The 18,760-nt window shown below is 36.9% G+C and overlaps 1 protein-coding gene across 2 annotated transcripts; it reads left to right on the forward strand.

Moving 5' to 3' along the window:
* The first annotated feature begins 2,663 nt into the window (after positions 1-2,663).
* On the forward strand, positions 2,664-6,359 carry LOC122279652 (acylphosphatase-like). Of its 2 annotated transcripts, XM_043090404.1 has the most exons (3): positions 4,349-4,473; positions 4,692-5,016; positions 5,882-6,359. In XM_043090404.1, the coding sequence occupies exons 2-3, from the start codon at positions 4,795-4,797 to the stop codon at positions 6,146-6,148; spliced, it is 489 nt and encodes a 162-aa protein (XP_042946338.1). In that variant the 5' UTR covers positions 4,349-4,473; positions 4,692-4,794; the 3' UTR covers positions 6,149-6,359. The 2 variants fall into 2 exon arrangements, with proteins under 2 accessions (XP_042946340.1, XP_042946338.1); XM_043090406.1 differs by lacking the exons at positions 4,349-4,473; positions 4,692-5,016 and adding an exon at positions 2,664-2,956.
* The last annotated feature ends 12,401 nt before the right edge of the window (positions 6,360-18,760 follow it).

The raw sequence follows: 18,760 nt of genomic DNA on the forward strand, positions 1-18,760 counted from the left end.
TATTATCTCAATGAAGTTGTTTGTTTCATAAAAAAATAAAAATAAAAATCAATTGGGATCTTGATTTTTCAAAATTGAAATTTTAATTTCAAACTAAAAAAAAAAATGGTTTCATTATTTGAAATCACTTTTTTGTTTTCTCTTTTCAAAACGGAGATGATTGAATAGCCTTGGCTCCCCCTTCCTCCCTATTCCATTTTCCCTTTGCCCATGTTTATAAATTTTATTGTTTTGTTTTTGTAAGTTTCTTCTCTAGCTCACCTTACATCCTACCACTTGCCACCCACTTAAAGTCTCGTTTGTTTTTTAAGATGAGATGAGTTGAGTTGAGTTGAAATTAAAATTTAAAGTTGAATAAAATATATTTTTTTAATATTATTTTTATTTTAAAATTAAAAAAATTAAATTATCTATTTTATTTTATGTGAGAATTTAAAAAAATTATAATCATTAGATGAGATTAGTTAAGAGAAGTTGTGAAAACATACGAGGTAAGGATAACCTTCGCAAAGCGTGCAACGAATGAGTGTTAGGGACCCCGGTCTTGTCCCTAAACATTAAGTCCACGAGCTCATATTGGTGATGTTGGTGACCGAGTGATCTTGCCAACTTATTTGGCTTTCCACAAAGAGTAGGTGTTTGGGAGATGGAATGATGGAGATGATGGTGGAATTAGGTAGGCTAAGTATTTGGGGCTTGTAATTCACTATGAACGGCTAGGGCTTGTTCCTTGAGTGTGGGTGCCAAGTTGATTGGGTTAGGGTTGATGAGAGATATGAGGCTAGGGTTTCGGGTATGAGGCAACTAGGGTAGCCGAAATTACCAAGGGGAATTAGAGTTAGCGCCAAGATGGATGGAAGCTAGGGTTTTGGAAAGATTCTTAAGTGATTGGAATCCTTGAGGATTTGGTGGGGTTAGTTTGGAAAGTTAATGTTGACTTGAGAGATTTAAAGGATGAGGGATTTAAGGAATTGAATCAATTCCTTAAATTAAGAGATTTGAATTTGAGGAAGTCAAGACTCCTAAAAGGAAAGAGTTTCCTTATGGAGAATTGGGGGGTTCGGCTAGGGAAAATTGGGATGGAAGAAAGATAAAGATGGTATTGTCGTGTATGGTAAGTAATGATTTGGCTAGGGTTTTATGGAAGGGGCGGCAAGGACAAACACTATAGTGGGTGGCACTAAGTGTTTGGATGGATCAAATGAGGCAAATGGAAGAATGAACACCAATAACAAAAAGATTAACACTCAAGAACAAAATAAAATACTTAAGAACTTAAACGAACAAAAGGTAACAAATTAACTAATAATTTACGGATTGCACAATAGTTGAAATAAATCTCATGAATTGATAACTTGATAAAAAAAAAGGATAACAACAACTTGGATTCACGAATTGTATCAAGTTGCAAGATAAAGATAAATGAATCACACATATTCACAAATTGTAAGGTGTGATCATCTCTTTGGGATTTACGAATTGCACCCAAAAATCTCAAGTTCCTAGCACCGATTATTGATCTCATAAACAAAATGATCCTCCGCTAGGGAATTTTCCAAAAGATATCAATGCAAAGACTAAGTGTCTTATTTATAAGGATTACAACTTGAAAACCCTCAATAGGTCCTTTGGAAAATAAATAATTAAATTAAAATAAACAATAAGTAATAATATAGCTAGCATGGGCCAAGTTGACCCATGGCATGCATGAGCCTATGGGTGGGCTATAATGGTGCATGGTGGCCTTTGGTCTGGTCCATGGCTGGGTGGCACAACATGGTTTGCTGATGGGCATGGCACCAAGGGCCTGCTGGTGGGCATGGCATGGTGCCATACAAGGTCTGCTGGTGGTGAGCCATGTGTGCGTTATGCATGGCTCATGCTGGTGGCCTGGACGTTGAAGCTGCAAGGCACGAACTGAAGCCATGTGTTGGATGGCATGCCTGCGAAGGCATGCCACTAACCTAGCTGGCATGCGGCGTGCACCGCATGCAAGGGCACGCGCAAGGGGCTGTCCAGCCTTGTCTTGACATGGCTAGTGGCTTGGCCATGGGCCACAAAACATGGGGTCCTACCAATGAGGCCCTAAACCACGCTTGACTTGCGTCGCCACCATGTACTAATCCCGCATTCTCATATCTCTAAAATCCTTACCCACTACACAACTTGCCACATTCTCCATTGGTGTCACCACAATCAAATTGTTAAAATATAATAATAATAATAAAAGCAAAAAAAAAAAAAAAAAACATGCATTTTAGGCTACTCCCCTTTGGATCTTTCAATAAATTTAGACGGTGAGACCAACTTTTATGAATATCTTAATATTTTCTTTTTATTTTTTTAAATGTATTGTATTAATGACAATGGAATATTTGTGAGATTCTACTTCTCTTATACACATTGATCCTTTGAAATGCCTGGTTGAAAATTAAAAATGGAGAAATCTTCAGTGACTGGACTTGTTTGGTTACAAATGATGTGAAATGAGATGAAAGTTAAAAATTAAATAAAATATTATTAAAATATAATTTTTGTTTTAAAAAATTAAATAAAAAAATTATAATTATAAGATAAGATAAAATAGTCTATAATCTAGGTCTGACTCGTAAATATCGCACTAATGAGAGCATTATTATAAAGCATTGTTCGTAGTCAACTCGACCCGATCAAATGGCATCACCAGTCCCGACACCCACCACAAATAAGGCCACTGTTTCGCCATCCCTGATCCCTGGTATCTCGGAACCCTCGACGTAAATGGACCACTCGGATGAACAACAATGCTTATTGTACTCCTAGATTCGCCCATTTCCATAATCCTCACTATCATCCTGCTTATCCTCCTATTTCGCTTTGCCCTACTCTTTTTCTTCCTCGTCCTCCTCTTTATTCTCTGCTCATGACCATTCCTCAGGCCACGACAGAGGATTCCACCCAGCCCTCAACTAGAACGGTATGTGTCCATCTCCCTCTAGCTCTGTTTTCGCTTGTAATTATGTGTTTTGGTTGTGCCTTGAGGACTGTCAGTCTTATGGGACAATAGGTTGCTCTAGGCGAGGTACGGTAATATATGATAAATTCGCTGTCTCTCTAGGTTTTAAATCATGTTTGAGTAATGGGTGACTCCGGATTATTTTAATAATTTGTGATTATGGGGTTTGTCTGCACTCTTAGGTAGTCAATCATATTTGAGTAATGATTCAGTATGAATATATGAATGCGTTGACACCATTCTAAGTGGCTGTTTCTCTTTGTTTGTGCGTAATGTTGGCAAGAGTTCACTCAAACTCACTGTTTAACTGTTTTTGTAATGGGCTGCTCTGTATGTTTTTCTGTTATATTGGCCTGATGGGATACTCGATATTTTATTGATAACCCTTGATGATATTGGCCTGATGAGATACTTGGGACGTTGTTCCAGGCACCCCGAGCCAATAAAAAATAAAGTTGATAATCCTATGATGGATTTTAGTTATCATTGAAGGACAGGTGAGGGTTGTGGTGAAGCGGAGGGTGCACGGGTGCTCTACAGGAACTGGACAGTGGAGAATAAGGTCTTTGGTTCTGATAAAGCCCTCGGTGGTCAAATAGCAGAGACCTTACTGCAAATATTGCAGACGTGAGAGAATTCTTTTGCAAGTGCAGAAGCTTGTTCTTCTACTCGTTCATGATCAAAAGGGCCAACCTTGATAAGAGGGAAACATATTGCAGTTCCAAAAAGGGTGTTTGTGTTCATATTCATAATCAAACAACTGGGCCCGACTCAGCCTTGGAAATATTCAGCTTGATGCAAAATTTGTCATTCCCATTGGTATTCTCACCCAAAACCATTGACCTCGAGTAGTCTGTGTTCTCCTCCTCGTAAGGCCGTTATGATGAATCTGACTCGATTCTCATCCATTGCCTGCATATAATCATGTGCAGAAGAAGACCAATAGATCTCTTGTGGGATGTTATGACAAAGTACGAGAAGGGGCATTTGTCTGAAAGCAAACGATGACTACATGATTCAAATCAATATTGGTAGCGTAGCTATAACAAGAAAACCAACAGATTTTTTTTTTTTTTAATTCTGATTTTAATTTTTTTTTTAGATTCCTTGAAGATTATGAGGAGTAAGATAAGGAAATAGCGCCCCCGAATATATGAAGAAGATTGAGGCAAAACTAAATATTTTCGAAGCTAAGGGCAATCAAAGAGAAAAGAAGAAACTAATAAATTAGAAAGGAATGAGGAAAGAGCAGTGAGCTATGGGCGCGACAGAGAGAGAGAGAGAGGGGGGGAAATTGTAAAGGATTAGTTGAAGCTGGTTGTATTCTAAATTATCTAGAATGGTGACGCGTCATTAGGTTATTGAAGGTGTGAACCCCTTATTGACACCACTTCCGGTTCCTAGCCTCACTCTAAACTGAAATAATTCGTGCAACGAACCCGGCTGACACGTAAATATCACACCAATGAGAGCATAATTATAAGGAAAATGATAGGGCTCTCGCTGGGCCATCGCTGGCCTATTTTATTTTTTTGTAATTTTTTTTTTAATGATTAAATAATTTTTTTATAATATTATTATAATTTTTTTATATTTTTTAAAAATATTTAAAAGTATTAAAAAATAATTTTTAAAAAAAATCAAAAAGGTAAAAAATTTTTTTTGCCTGCCACCAGCGGTGCCTGTAGCACCGTCCTATAAAGCATTGTTCGGATGGCATCAGCAGTTCCTCGACAACTAAGGCCAATGTTTCGCCGTCCCTCGTATCTCGGAATCCTCGAGGTAAGTGGACCACTCAGATGATCAACAATGCTTCTTGTACTCCTAGATTCGCCCATTTCCATCATCCTCACTATCATCCTGCTTATCCTCCTATTTCGCTTTGCCCTACTCTTCTTCTTCCTCGTCCTTCTCTTTATTCTCTGCTCCGACCTCGTTCACCTCATTTTCGACCTTCTCTGCCCCTCATGACTACTCCTCAGGCCGCGACAGAGGATTCCACCCAGCCCTCGACCAGAACGGTACTTGCCCATCTCCCTCCAGCTCTGTTTTCGTTTGTAATTATGTGTTTTGGTTGTGCCTCAAGGACTGTCAGTCTTATGGGAGAATGGGTTGCTCTAGGCATGGTACGTTAATTGTATGATAAATTCGATGTCTCTCTAGGTTTTAAATCATGTTTGAGTAATGGGTGACTCTAGGTTATTTTAATAATTTGTGATTATGGGGTTTGTCTGCACTCTTAGGTAGTCAATCATATTTGAGTAATGATTCGCTATGAATATATGAAGAGTACGTTTTGTCGCAACACCCCCTCAATTAACTCCAAAACAATATTGTGCTTAATGTGGTGTCTATGGTCGGATAGGAATGAGAGGTGCTTTAATGATAAGGAGCGTGGAGTGGGGGAAATCTGGAACGTTTTTGTATTCTCTCTGTTTCAATGGTTTTCTGCTATTGTTCTGAAGGGCGGGAATGTTAATGAGTTTCTATTTTCTTTATAGCCCACTAGAATGTAACTAGGTGTCTCACTTTGTATACTTCCTGTGGACTTGGGCATTGCCTTTCAATAAAGATTATTACTTATAAAAAAAAAAAAAATGAATGTATGAATTCGTTGACACCATTCTAAGTGGCTGTTTCTCTTTGTTTGTGCGTAATGTTGGCAAGAGTTCACTCAAACTTGTTTCTGTAATTGGCTGCTCTGTATGTTTTTCTGTTATATTGGCCTGATGGGATACAATATATTTTAATAATTTTATTGATAACCCTTGATGATATTGGCCTGATGGGATACTCGGGACATTGTTCCTGACACCCAGTGCCAATATATATATATAAAAAAATGATAACCCTTTGTGATGGATTTTAGTTATCATTGAAGGACAGGTGAGGGTTGTGGTGAAGGGGAGGGTGCAGGGGGTGTTCTACAGGAACTGGACAGTGGAGAATGCGGTCCAACTGGGGCTGAAAGGTTGGGTGCGGAACAAGAGGGATGGCTCTGTTGAAGCTCTGTTCTCTGGGAACCCTGATGCTGTTCAGGAGATGGAGCAAAGGTGTCGTCGGGGCCCACCAGATGCCATGGTTACTGGGCTCCAGGTTTTTCCTACCAGCGATGATCCTGGCTCTGGATTTGAGCGCAAACGAACAGAGTGATCAACCTTTGTAGCAATATTGTACCCATTTGCTCTGCTAGTACGTATATAATAGTCTTTTCTCTGTATAAAGATTATGTTTCAATGACTTGCTTTGGCAAAACATATATGATATAATGTGTAGTAGGGGTGCCATATATGTTTCAATGACTTATTATGTTTCAGTGGTTACATTGCTGAATGATATGATCCTAAATGGCTTGTTATATTTATTATAAGAGTGATCTTATCTTAGGGGTGCCATACATTTTAATCAGTTTTATTACAAACTTTCAAGTTAGATGGTCATTTATGATGATAATAAGTCTAATGTGTAGTACCAACGATCGCACACTCTGCCAGCAAGCATTTTTCTTTCATTATACCATCAGGTTCTGGATTTTTTGTGTCCCTTCAAATGTGCTTGGTTGATTAGTAATTAAGCATTCAAAACTTGTTTAACCTAAAGATGTAATTTTACAAGACTGGCCCATGCAATTTATCAAGTTTGTAAATCTTAGTGTTGTTGATGCTTATAAAAAAGTAAATCTTGGTATACTTTTTATCAAAGCTTATAACACACCCTTGATGACCATGAAGTCAGATTTATCAAAGTTGATATATACAATATATTTGACCTGCTGAGATATTAGAAAATCAAGATACACATATGTTTGTATGTATGTATTACTTTTCCTAGTCTCCATCATATGTAGTCTGGCCTCCCAAAATAAAAATTCTCGATCCCGCCCCTGCCATCAAGGTTCATGAAATTGTTGGAGCAAACCGAGAAGGAATTCTGATCTGAACAAGCCCGAAATCTTTCTATATAAGCAGTCAATAAGCATCAAAGGTAGGGTTGCTATAAGCCTTATTAGGGATAAACAGGAATCGGCCAGATTGACCTTCCTGAAGGAGACCGGCTGCCAGAGTCAGGAATTGGCCAAAACTTGTGGAAAACCGGTTGGTCGGTGGCAGAAAATAGATAGAATTGATGTCGGGCGATTCAGACCAAACTGGCCGATAATATATATATATATTTCTGATACAAAACGACGTTGTTCTACCTAAGTTTAAGTAAAACAGCGTCGTTTTATACATAATATATTAAAAAAAAAATAGGATGAAACAATGTTGTTTGATTTTAAACCAAACGACTTCATTTTGATTTGAAATCGTTTTCTTCCCCTCCCATTTTCTTCTTCGAAACTATGTTGTCTGCAGGTTTGTTATCCAATGCATTGGTAGCATAACATTTTATCATAACATAATATATCATCATAACATATACATCCACTAACATTAGGTGCCATAAGTGACTTCCCTCCTGCATTCTTTAAAAAGAATACATTCGAAATTCGTTGATGGTTCTTTATCAACTTAGGAGTTACCACTCCATTCTTACTCACTTCAGAGTGGATAAAGGAGTTTCACTAAGATAATCCTCTATATGTGGGCTTATAAGTGAATTTTTTATGGGCCTCATTTCCAAATTTATTGGGCATTTCCTTGGCCTTAAAAGTCCACTAGGTTAGGTCTCAACTTGGGTCTTTCTTCAATTGGGCCTATGGTGTTGATTCTTACTAAGTTGGTCCAATAGCCTTATGCTTATTATGTTGGGCCTAATTTCTAATGTACAATAAGTTAGGCCCTTAGTCTTGTGTCTAATAAGTTGGGCTTAAGTCTAGGTGTCTCTCCTTAGCCCTCACACCCAAAAATTTTGGGCCCCTTATACAACCAATCTCTTGGGCCTTTCCAATTCCAACTACCATTCAACCCAAATTACTTAGCCAATTAATAAGGCAAATCTCCAATATGCCATGTGTCATTCCCTTATCAGCTTCTTGGCATCTAATCCTCAAAATTAATAAAGCACTAAAAAGGTCTTCTAATAATTCAACTAAACATAAAGTGTATGCTCTTTTGCCTACTCAAGTTTAAAAAAAAAAAAAAAAAAAAAAAATATGAAGTTTTTACTCTCAAATAGCCCAACTTGTATTATGGCTACTAAGGTCAAGGCCTAAGGGCTTTTTAAGTGGGTGTTACGACAGTCTCATAACTGCCTCTTTGACATCTCTTTTGAAAAAGAGTTCCTTCCATTGGATTGAAATAGCCAAAGAAGCTTTTAATAACCTTAAGAGGGCAATAATTAATCTCCGGGTCCTAGCCTTACCAGATTTCATCGAACCCTTCATCATTCAATGTGATGCTTCTGGTATGGAGTTGGGGTTGTTTTGATACAACAGAGAGGGCCAATTGCATACTTGAGCCAAGCATTGCAAGGAAAAACTTTACAACTCTCCACATATGAGAAGGAGCTTATGGCACTAGTCTTCGCTCTAAAAAATAAAAAATAAAAATGAAGGTCTAATTTAGTGGGTTACAAGTTCAAGCTGCAAACTAATCAACTAAGTTTGAAATACCTCTTAGAACAAAAGGTGGGGACTCCTCTTTAGAAAGGTGGATTAAGAAATCGTTGGGGTATGATTTCTTGGTTGAGTCTATGCAAGTGAAAGAAAATAAAGTGGTTGATGCCTTGTTCAAGAAGATGGAAGACTCGCTTACAACAAAGCTGGCTGCACTCACCTCTCTCATAGCTTCTTGGGTGGAGACATTAAAGGCCACCTATGCTAATGACCCTGAATTGTAGAAGTTAATACAGAAGTATGAGCAAGGATCTTAGGATCTCAGTAGATGCAGTAGAAGGGATGGATTAATCTACTCTAAAGGGAGATTGTATCTCATTGCTACATTGGACCTAAGGTAGCATATTTATAGGTTGTGCATAGCAAACCTCAGGGGTGCCACTCGGGACTCCACAAGACCTTGTATAGAGCTAGGTTTGAATCTTATTGGGTAGGCATGAGGAATGCTATTAGAAGGTTCATCAAAGAATGTGATATTTGTTAGAGGAACGAGTTAGAAGACATGTACCCATCATATCTTGCACCACCATTTCCTATTCCCTCTAAGGTATGGATAGATATTTCCCTTGATTTCATTCAAGGGTTACCTTATTCTAGTGGGCATAATGTAAATCTTGTAACAGTCCACCAGAAATTAAAAAGATGAATTTCTTTAGGTTTTAGGAACCTCGTGAAAATTCAAAAACTTCTACGAATCAAACCAATCACGTAGGTTTTAGTCCGTTAGCATAATCAGTATTGTCACTCATTATGGTGCTAGAAGTGCGATTTTATTTATTTGAGATATTTGGAAGTGTTAGAATGAAATACAACATGCACCATTAGTTTCATTTGAAAATTTAAGATTTTATGGTGCAATAAAACCATTTTTGATTTTTGGTCGAAACAATTGTTTGAAAATGCATTTTAATTATTTCGAGACTCTTCGAAGTCAAGTTTTAGTAAACAATTTGTACTCTAAGGTTAGTATGCTTATTTAGGAATGTATAATACAAAGTTTACTTTTTACTTGTTTAGAGCGAATAGTATCTCGATAGTAGCGCTTAAGAAGCAGTGTTTTCAAAATCACAATGTGGAATATCCAAATTAGGTTAAGGAAGATTTATTTGGACACTTGGCAAGATCTTAACCACACTTGGTGAATAGTGTTGGACATTTGGCATCAAGAAGAACCATAAAATGGAAAAAGTGAAGGAAATCAAACTTGGTAATTATGCCACCTAAACAAAATATTATTCCATCCAATCATCCAATTTGTGTCAAACTAAAGAGGGTTTTTAATTTAGTGTTTAATCACTTGATTAAATCACTTTCACATGTTATTAACCACTCAAATTCATGTTATGACATCAATGTTTATCCTTTTAAACGTTGAAAATTTTATTGGACGAAAAAAAATTAGATTTACGCTTGATAGTAACCCAAAACCCAACTAAACCCTATTGAAACCCTAAATAGGGAGCCCATTCAGTTAAGGTCTACGAAATTGAGCCACCTTGGCAAGACTTGTGAATGAAGTTTCCCCCTACCATGGCTGACCAAACACTGCCCAAAGCAACCAATAGTACATGACGTGAAGACAAAAGGCCACTCCACTCCTCCTTCTCAATCGGTAGTCCAAGGAAGAAATCATGGGCTGGTTTTACCTCTTGTTTTAGCTGACACAACCATCATTTCAAGTGTCATTCATAGCCTCTCATCACCCTCCAAAAGTGTAAAAGGCGTCCAAACCCCTTCCCACTTCATTTGATTACTTTCTAACTCTTTTCTTGGAGAGCAAACCAAAGAGAATCTTGAACTAAGTTTCTAGTTCACTCTGTATGACCTTTTTGAAGCAGTTGTAAGTATTTTCTCATAGAGACTCATTTACTTAAAGTTGTTCCTCTTTGAGTTTAGTTTATGTAAATATGTTTTATGTTGATTTTAATAGTCATTTTATTGGTCAAAAGTTTGTTTAAGTATGGAAAGGTCAGTCTAGGGAATAAACTGGACATTGTATGATATTTGGATGATTTTGACCAAGTTAATGGAAAGCTCTTGGTCTGATTGTTATATAGAGTATAACATGATTATATAAACTTTTGATGAGGATTTGTTGCATGTTATAAGCTTTTGATGAAAGTTTTACTTAGATAAAAAAAGCCGAAATCTGGAAAGAGTAAATTAGTTTATGTTTTGTGTAAGCTTGAATCTTTTGATGAGGAAACATGATCCAATGGCTTTAATATTTTTATATGATGATCCTAAGACTTCATGTTAGGATGTTACTTTAAGGATTTTTGGTGTTGGTTTCGAGGATATGAGTTTTTATACATGAAAATATTCGGTTGGGTCACCGATTTGAGGTTTTTTGATAGATATATGTTTTGGTTTACTTTTGGTCATGTGATTTTGAGTTTAATGCTTAGATCTACTCCAGTGCATGATTTTAAATCATATGATATTATTGGTTTATGATTATTTTCAAGAAATGTTTTAGATCAAATGGTTTGATTAAAACCAAACCTTGAGCAAATTTGTTTGTGAGAAAGTGTTGAAGTTGACAGTTTAGAAATGGATTTTTGTAACTTTTATGATTTTTACCTGATGATTCAAAGCATGTTAGTTCTTAAGAATGTGTTATGATCATATTAGAAGAAAGTTTTTGAACTTTGGAGTTCTTGGAGATGTTTTAAAAAGAGACAAAACCTTGAGAACCAAGGGTTGTGTTTTAAGTTAAAAAGCTTGAAACTTTTTATTAAAAAGATTTGTGATTTTGTGAAGTAAATTTTTGTTAGTTGTTTTAGTATGCTATTTTGACATTGGATATGATTTTCTATATTACAATATTTTGGTTTAAGTATGAGAAATGAAGTTTTATAGAATTGTAACAAAAATAAAGAAAAATGACCTATATGTATTTCAGCCTTGATGAGTTTGTTATGTTTGTGATGTGTTTTAATTTTTTCTAATTAGATATTTAGATTTAGGATAAAATTTATATGAGGAATGTAAGTTTTGGTGTGTTTTGGAGTTATGATGTAAAATCCTTAAGTTATGGATAAAATTGTCATTTTCCCACATGTAGAAGGGTAAAATGGTAACTTTACTCTAAGATAATATTTTAATGTAAAAAAACTATTAGGGATGGAGTTCCTATGTATAGAAATCCCTACTTACAGTTTCTCGTGTTTTGTGCATTTTACTCTCTAATACGATAATCACTGTAACTTAGCTTCTAACTTATTGTAAGATTAAACTATATGTATGCTGGTAAGGGAACTAGTGGTTATGTACTTATGTTATTATATATGTCATGCTGTGCCTCATCACTACATGTATGCCTATTACATATTATATTCTGTCATGAAATATTTATCTATCACACTATATTCTGTCTTGAAATAATATTTATCTAGTATATAATATATTTTGTTATGCAATGTTTATTTGTTATACATTATGCCATGTCATGAAATATTTTTCTGTTATATGTTATGTTATGTCAAGAAATAATGTTTGTTTCATGTTACATCATGTCATGTAGCTCACGTATATGTCACGTTACATTACATCTGGTTATCTATCCTTTCGTTTTATGTCACATTATGTCTATAGTACAGTTTGTGTATCTCAAGAATTTTTTTTCAAGTCAAGTCAAATCTCTTAGTAGACCTCCTTTGTTTATACTGAAGTGTCTAAATTAGTATGAAATCTCCTAGATTGACAAGGTAAAGATCAATGAGCTGGGAATGTGGCTTAATTAAGTGGTCACCGGAGCGTAGTAAGCACTAATGTCGATGACTCTATCCACATTTCAATGTCATGTTATACGTACTCATACTGGTATAGATACCTGATAAAAGATACGTACATTACGATTTCCATAGCAGGTGCAGATACCTGTGAATTGATATGTATATTAATGCACTCACAGTTGGTGCAAATTCTTGTATTGTGATGGGGTAATCAGTAGAGACACATGGCTCAAGGGGAACTGTATGGCACCTGTGACGCTTCCATATTTCGCTTGGGATCAGAAGGACTCTAAACCATGCAACTCATAGATAGATGATTTAGGACCACTTCTTTTTGTGCTACCGTATCTCTAATATAGTGGTATCGGAGATCAATGTGTTTGGGATCTTCTATAATACTTTGGATCCTTAGCATATGTGAGAGCAGCCATCTGTTGCAAAAAATATCACTGGATCAAAATAATCCATGCAGATATCTTGGTGATGAAGGAACCTCCTCAACCAAACATTCTCCTGAAGAGCTGCCGAACATGCTATGTACTTTGCCTCTATGGTGGATAAAGTTATGTAGGATTATTTCTTGCTATTCCATGTAATGACGCAATTGTTCAGCCAAAAAATACCTATTTGTTGATTTATGCTCGTCTATGTCACTGTCCCAATTAGCATCATTGTAACCATTTAGCTTCAAATCTGATCTGAAATTCTTTTGACTGCTTTCCAATGGGCTAGTCTAGGATTAGAATGAAGTCTACTAACCAAGCCAACTGCATGGTATATATTTGATTGAAAATTCACCAATCTTCATAATCATCTTTTGCTCCACAATGCTTAATTATTATATTTCAACTTAATTTTCGGAAAAATTTAAATTGTATGGGAGAGTAAAAATTCAATTTAATTTCATTCATACTACTATTTATCACTTTAAAAAAAGTATTTGTAGGCAAAAAAAAAAAAAAAGCCTAATCCAATGATAATTTTATAAATCAATCATATATATGAAGAAATAATTATGCCAAAAAAAAGAACATTTTATTTTAAGCACAATCAATAAATAAATTAATTAAAAACCCCACCGGTGCGCCTAGGGGTGATACCCGCATGGTGCGGGATAGGGGGAACCTTCTCTGCACCCCGCCCCGCACCATGCCAGGGTAGGGATTTCATTCAACCTAGCCCACGAGAGGAGGGGGTGGGGCCCCCCCGCCCCGATGCCGAGGGGCAAGGTTGAAAACCTCATCCATCCCTCCTCCAGCACCATGTGGACCCATTGGGTCTAAAACTATTTTTTGGGTCCAAAAAAATATTTTTAGACCCAAATTATAACATAATTTAAATTATTAATTAAAATTTATAATACAAAAAGAACTAAACTCATTAGAGTTTTATTTTGGATTGTCTTGGTTTCTTAGGCCAACTTTTATATAGAAGGTCAAGACAATACAATAATCATAATTAAGCAATGTACTTCTGCTGGGGTTAATCCGCCCCCCACCCCATTGGGCAGTCTCCTTGCGGGGGCGGTAGGGGCGAGGTAGCGGGGTGTGGGCTCCCACTGCCCACCCTTAGGTGCGCCTACCCTTTGGATACCACTAGGTCATGGATTCAAAACACATGAAAACCACTTGTTTTCACATTTTAACACAACTAACCTCACGGGTTGGGCCATAAATTGGTCCTAAGCCCAAAAAAAAATTTCGAGCTTGTGCCACAGTTAAAAAGCATTCACAGGTTAGGTTGTAAAATAAGCCTAGACCCATACTTTTATTTAATAACAGAAATATGAACAAGTTGGGCCTAAAAAGAATATGAAATCCCAAGCCTTTAAAAAAAAAAACACAAAAGAACATAAGACCGAAGTCTTCTTCAACAGATTTGGGTATTGTTCATGTGAACAGTATATGAACAGTACCATAAAAAAACACAGTAGTAACTTGCCGTTGCCACTAGGGGGGAGATCGGTCCGGTCCGGTCCGGTTCCGGGGGGTTTGATGGACCGGACCGGACCTATTCGGTCCAGGGATTCCCTACCCTGGACCGGACCGAATCTCAATGGAACCGGGCGGTCCGGTCCCATTCGGGACGGTCCGGTCCGGTCGGTCCAATCGGTCCGACCGGACTCCAAATGGGCCAATGGCCCAATTTTTTTCTTACATCAATTTCGGCCCAACAGTTAAAATCCACTAATAATTTATCTAATTTGAAGCCCAAAATACCAAAAAAATACTTAGAAAGAAAAATAAAAATAACCATTAAAAAAAATTATCTATATACAATAAATTTGAATAAAATATTTTACTACCAAATGAAGAAAAATTTCTATATACGTTCTAAACAATTTAAAGATCAATCAATTATAGTATATACTATTTAATATTTATCATATATCTAAAAAAGGAAAGAAAGCTCTTCTAACAAGAGAAAAATATAGCAAAAATCGATTTTCATGTATCTTACTTTACATACATGATACATGGTACATCAAATTATTACAATCTGCATTCTAAAAGGCCAGAAAAATAAAAATCCATTCCCAAGCAATCTGCAAGCATATTTAAAAAATTCAAACCTGCAAGCATATTTAAAAACTAAAAATTAAAAAGTCTTAAAAAAAAGAACTATCAAAGATTAGAAGTTATATTTAATAATTTACATCAAAAGCACTGATGCACAGTGCACTATAACAGACTAACACTAGCATAAATTACGTAAAAAATAAAAAAAAGACCAACAGTAGCATCTAAAAGTTAACATAATTACATCAAAACAAAATACAAATTATACAATTAGGTAATTGTTTAATCAGTCCCTGACTATTAGCAAATTCCTCACGATCAATTTCTCCATCAAGGTTGAGATCACGATTCACAGATCTGCAGATAAAAAAGTAAAAAACCAAGGCATTAACCTATTGGTGAACATAATAAAAATCAACCTTTAAACATTAGGTTAGTCTGTTATAAAATAAATCAACTCAGTTGGTGCAGCATTTGAGTTGGTACAAAACAAGATGATATTGGTGAACATAAAATAAATCAACCTTTAGTTAGCCTTTTACACAAGCTGTAACTGAGTCTTTTTACCATGCACTTCTTCAAAGTGCAGCAATTAATGACACAAGGCCTAGATAAGATGGTTTTAGGAGAGGATTAATGACACAAGGCCTTGATATGTACAGAATCACTATAAAACAAGATGTTTATTGAGTTTAACTTGTGAATTTTTCAAGTATTAAAGTCCAAATATAATAGAGAAGCAGATTTTACAAACAAATCACATCTAGAAAGAAATAAAATTGGGAAAAATAAATATAGATTTTAAACAGAATTCATGTCTTACATGATTACATCAACATTGGGTTAAGACTCGGTAGCCATTTCATTTGATCCTTCTGCAGAATAAGCCAATTCCCCAACAAGTTCTCCTTCAATCCATAAAAATTTAATACAAAACAAATGAAATAAAGTTAAAATAATATAGAAGATAAAACAAAATATACCACAAAATAAATCAAAGTTAATTGATTACATACCCATATCTATCTGCTTCTCAAATTCCTCCACTTCATCCATTAAAGTCCTAAGGCTTATTGGAGTAGAGGAAGAACGGAGCCAATTTTGTGCACATATGAGAGCCTCAACCATCATCGGATTTAAACTACTTCGGAAAGGGTCAAGTACACGACCTGCAGTGCTGAATGTAGATTCAGAGGCCACAGTAGATACCGGTATTGCAAGTACATCACGTGCAACCTTTGAAAGTATGCGATATCTAACTGAATTCACCTTCCACCAATTTAGTAGGTCAAAATTATCACCTTCATCCTCACATTTTTCAGCTAGATATCTATCAACCTCTGACCTGCTTTCCAAAGAGTCTTCTGACTGTAACTCTTGCTTAAATTGGGCCATCAATGCAGCATGTCTATTCGTAGACTGAGTTGTGGAAGGACTCGCATCTTCACGTGGGGAACTTGTGCGTTGAGGAGAACTCCCTTCTTCATTTTGGATGTATGCCTCATACATGCGGATAAATGCATTTTTCACCTTCCAACTCATATCAATGATTTTTGATTGATCATATGCATACATTTTTCTCAACCCAAAGTCAAGATATCGCATCTTGTAACGAGGATCAAGAACAATCCCAACGTACAACAGCATATTCTGATTATCCATATTCTCCCAATACTTTTCAAACTTTCTCTTCATATTTGAGGCCATTAATCCCACCACGGGACTTCCTTCTTCACACTCTATGTTAATGGCATTTTTAATATTCACCAACTCCGAAAAAAATGTATTGCAAGTTACATACTCACCCCCCGAGAAGCGTAAAGTTGCATCATGAAATAATGCAAGAAACTTCTCAAACAACCGTACCTTATCCCAATCGGATGCATTGGGAGGCCCTAACTTCTTTGACTTTCTTCTAGTTACCACATCACCTTCATCATCGTCATCATCATCATCTCCAATACTACTTAAAAAGCACATATCTTCTTCCTCCAACCGATCAAAAGCTTTTCTAAATTTCCCAGCCCTCTCCAACATAAGATAGGTGGAGTTCCACCTAGTTGGTACATCTAGGCAAACATGACTTTTGCATTTAATCTCTTCCAATGCCACACACTTCTTAAATGTATCCCACCTTTGAGGGGAGGATTTAACATACTTCACAACACCCCTCACCTTCGCAATAGACTCCTCATACTCTTTCAATCCCTCACGCACAATTAAATTTAGAATGTGTGCACAACATCGAACATGCAAGAATTCATGTTCCAAGACCGTATCCCTCCTATACTTGGTTTTTTTTTTCAAATAAGAAATGGCCCCATTATTGGAACTTGCATTATCAAGAGTGATAGCAAGTATTTTCGGTCGCCCCCAATCATGCAAACACAACTCTATGCCCTTACCAAGTGTATCACCCTTGTGATTTTCAACCAAAGAAAAGGAAAGAATCCTCTTATGTAGCTTCCAGTCATCATCAATAAAATGTGCTGTCAGACACATATAATTAAGATTTTGCACGGATGTCCATGTATCCGTGGTGAGGGAAATTCGTTGCCCTCGAAGAGCACTTTTTAATTTTATTTTTTCACTGATAAACAAATTAAAACAATCCTTCGCAATCGTCCAACGGGATGGAATCCCTACCCACTTAGGGCAAACCACAAGCATAAACTTTCTAAAACCCTCCCCTTCAACAAACCTAAATGGCAACTCATCAACAATAATCATCTCTGTCAAGGCTTGTCGGCAAGCCTCAACACTAAATGAAATGGGCACAAGTCCCCCACCACCACTACCTCCCTCCATTTTCCAACCTAGAGTCGTCTGGGACTTATCCGTATTCTTAAATGGACCTTTCTTACATTGCTTCTCAATGTGATGCTTCATAGACTTTGTACCATTGATCTTTGTATCACACGCATACGAAGCACCACAGTAATTACATGCAGCCCTAGGTTTAGTGGGATCCCCTTTTGATATTCTTGTAAAGTGATCCCAAACCATTGACCTAACTCTACCACTTTGTGACCCACCAATGTTAGATTTATCACTTACATTGGGTGGGGGTGGGGGTGGGGGCGGAGGCATACCAGGGCTTTGTATTGACTCTTGCACCTCATTGGTTGAAGTTGACGAATCCATCTAGAAAAATAAACAACCAACAATTAGTGTAATAAGTTTTTCTAGAACAATTGGCTGTTCGTAGCCTGGAAACAACCCTAATATCCACCACTATCCAACACACAAACAACCCTAATATCCATCCAGGCATCCACATTGGCTTCATCAAAGCCATCTTCAAAAATTGATGAAAAGTACAAGTTTTCCATAAATATAAGACCTTTCTATCCATAATCCCACATTGGATTAGCCATTTGATTCATCAAAATGATAATATAAATTTATTTTTATAATAATAATTTTATAAAAAAAATAAGATTTTTCAGTTCGCTCGAGCGGAATGTCGAGCGAGAGTCGAGCGCTCAACTCTGCCTGAGTTCGCTCGAGCGGAATGTCGAGCGAGAGTCGAGCGCTCAACTCTGCCTGAGTTCGCTCGAGCGGAATGTCGAGCGAGAGTCGAGCGCTCAACTCTGCCTGATTTCGCTCGAGCGGAATGTCGAGCGAGAGTCGAGCGCTCAACTCTGCCTGATTTCGCTCGAGCTGAAAGTCGAGCGAGCGTCGAGCGCTCCACTCTGCCTGGGTTCGCTCGAGCGGCAAGTACGCGAGGCTCGAGCGAACCCATCTGTTTTCCAGAAATGGGCACAAGTCGCCAATGCTCTAAAATCCACAACTATCCAGCACACAAACAAGCCTAATATCCACAACTATCAAGCAAATTAACAAAAATAATAACTAATAGGTAAGATATAAAAATAATAGAGAGAGAGAGAGAGAGAGAGAGAGAGAGAGAGAGAGAGAGAGAGAGAGAGAGAGGCACCTCGTTTGAGAT

This window comes from Carya illinoinensis, chromosome 10 (assembly GCF_018687715.1).
Source record: "Carya illinoinensis cultivar Pawnee chromosome 10, C.illinoinensisPawnee_v1, whole genome shotgun sequence".
NCBI lineage: Eukaryota > Viridiplantae > Streptophyta > Magnoliopsida > Fagales > Juglandaceae > Carya > Carya illinoinensis.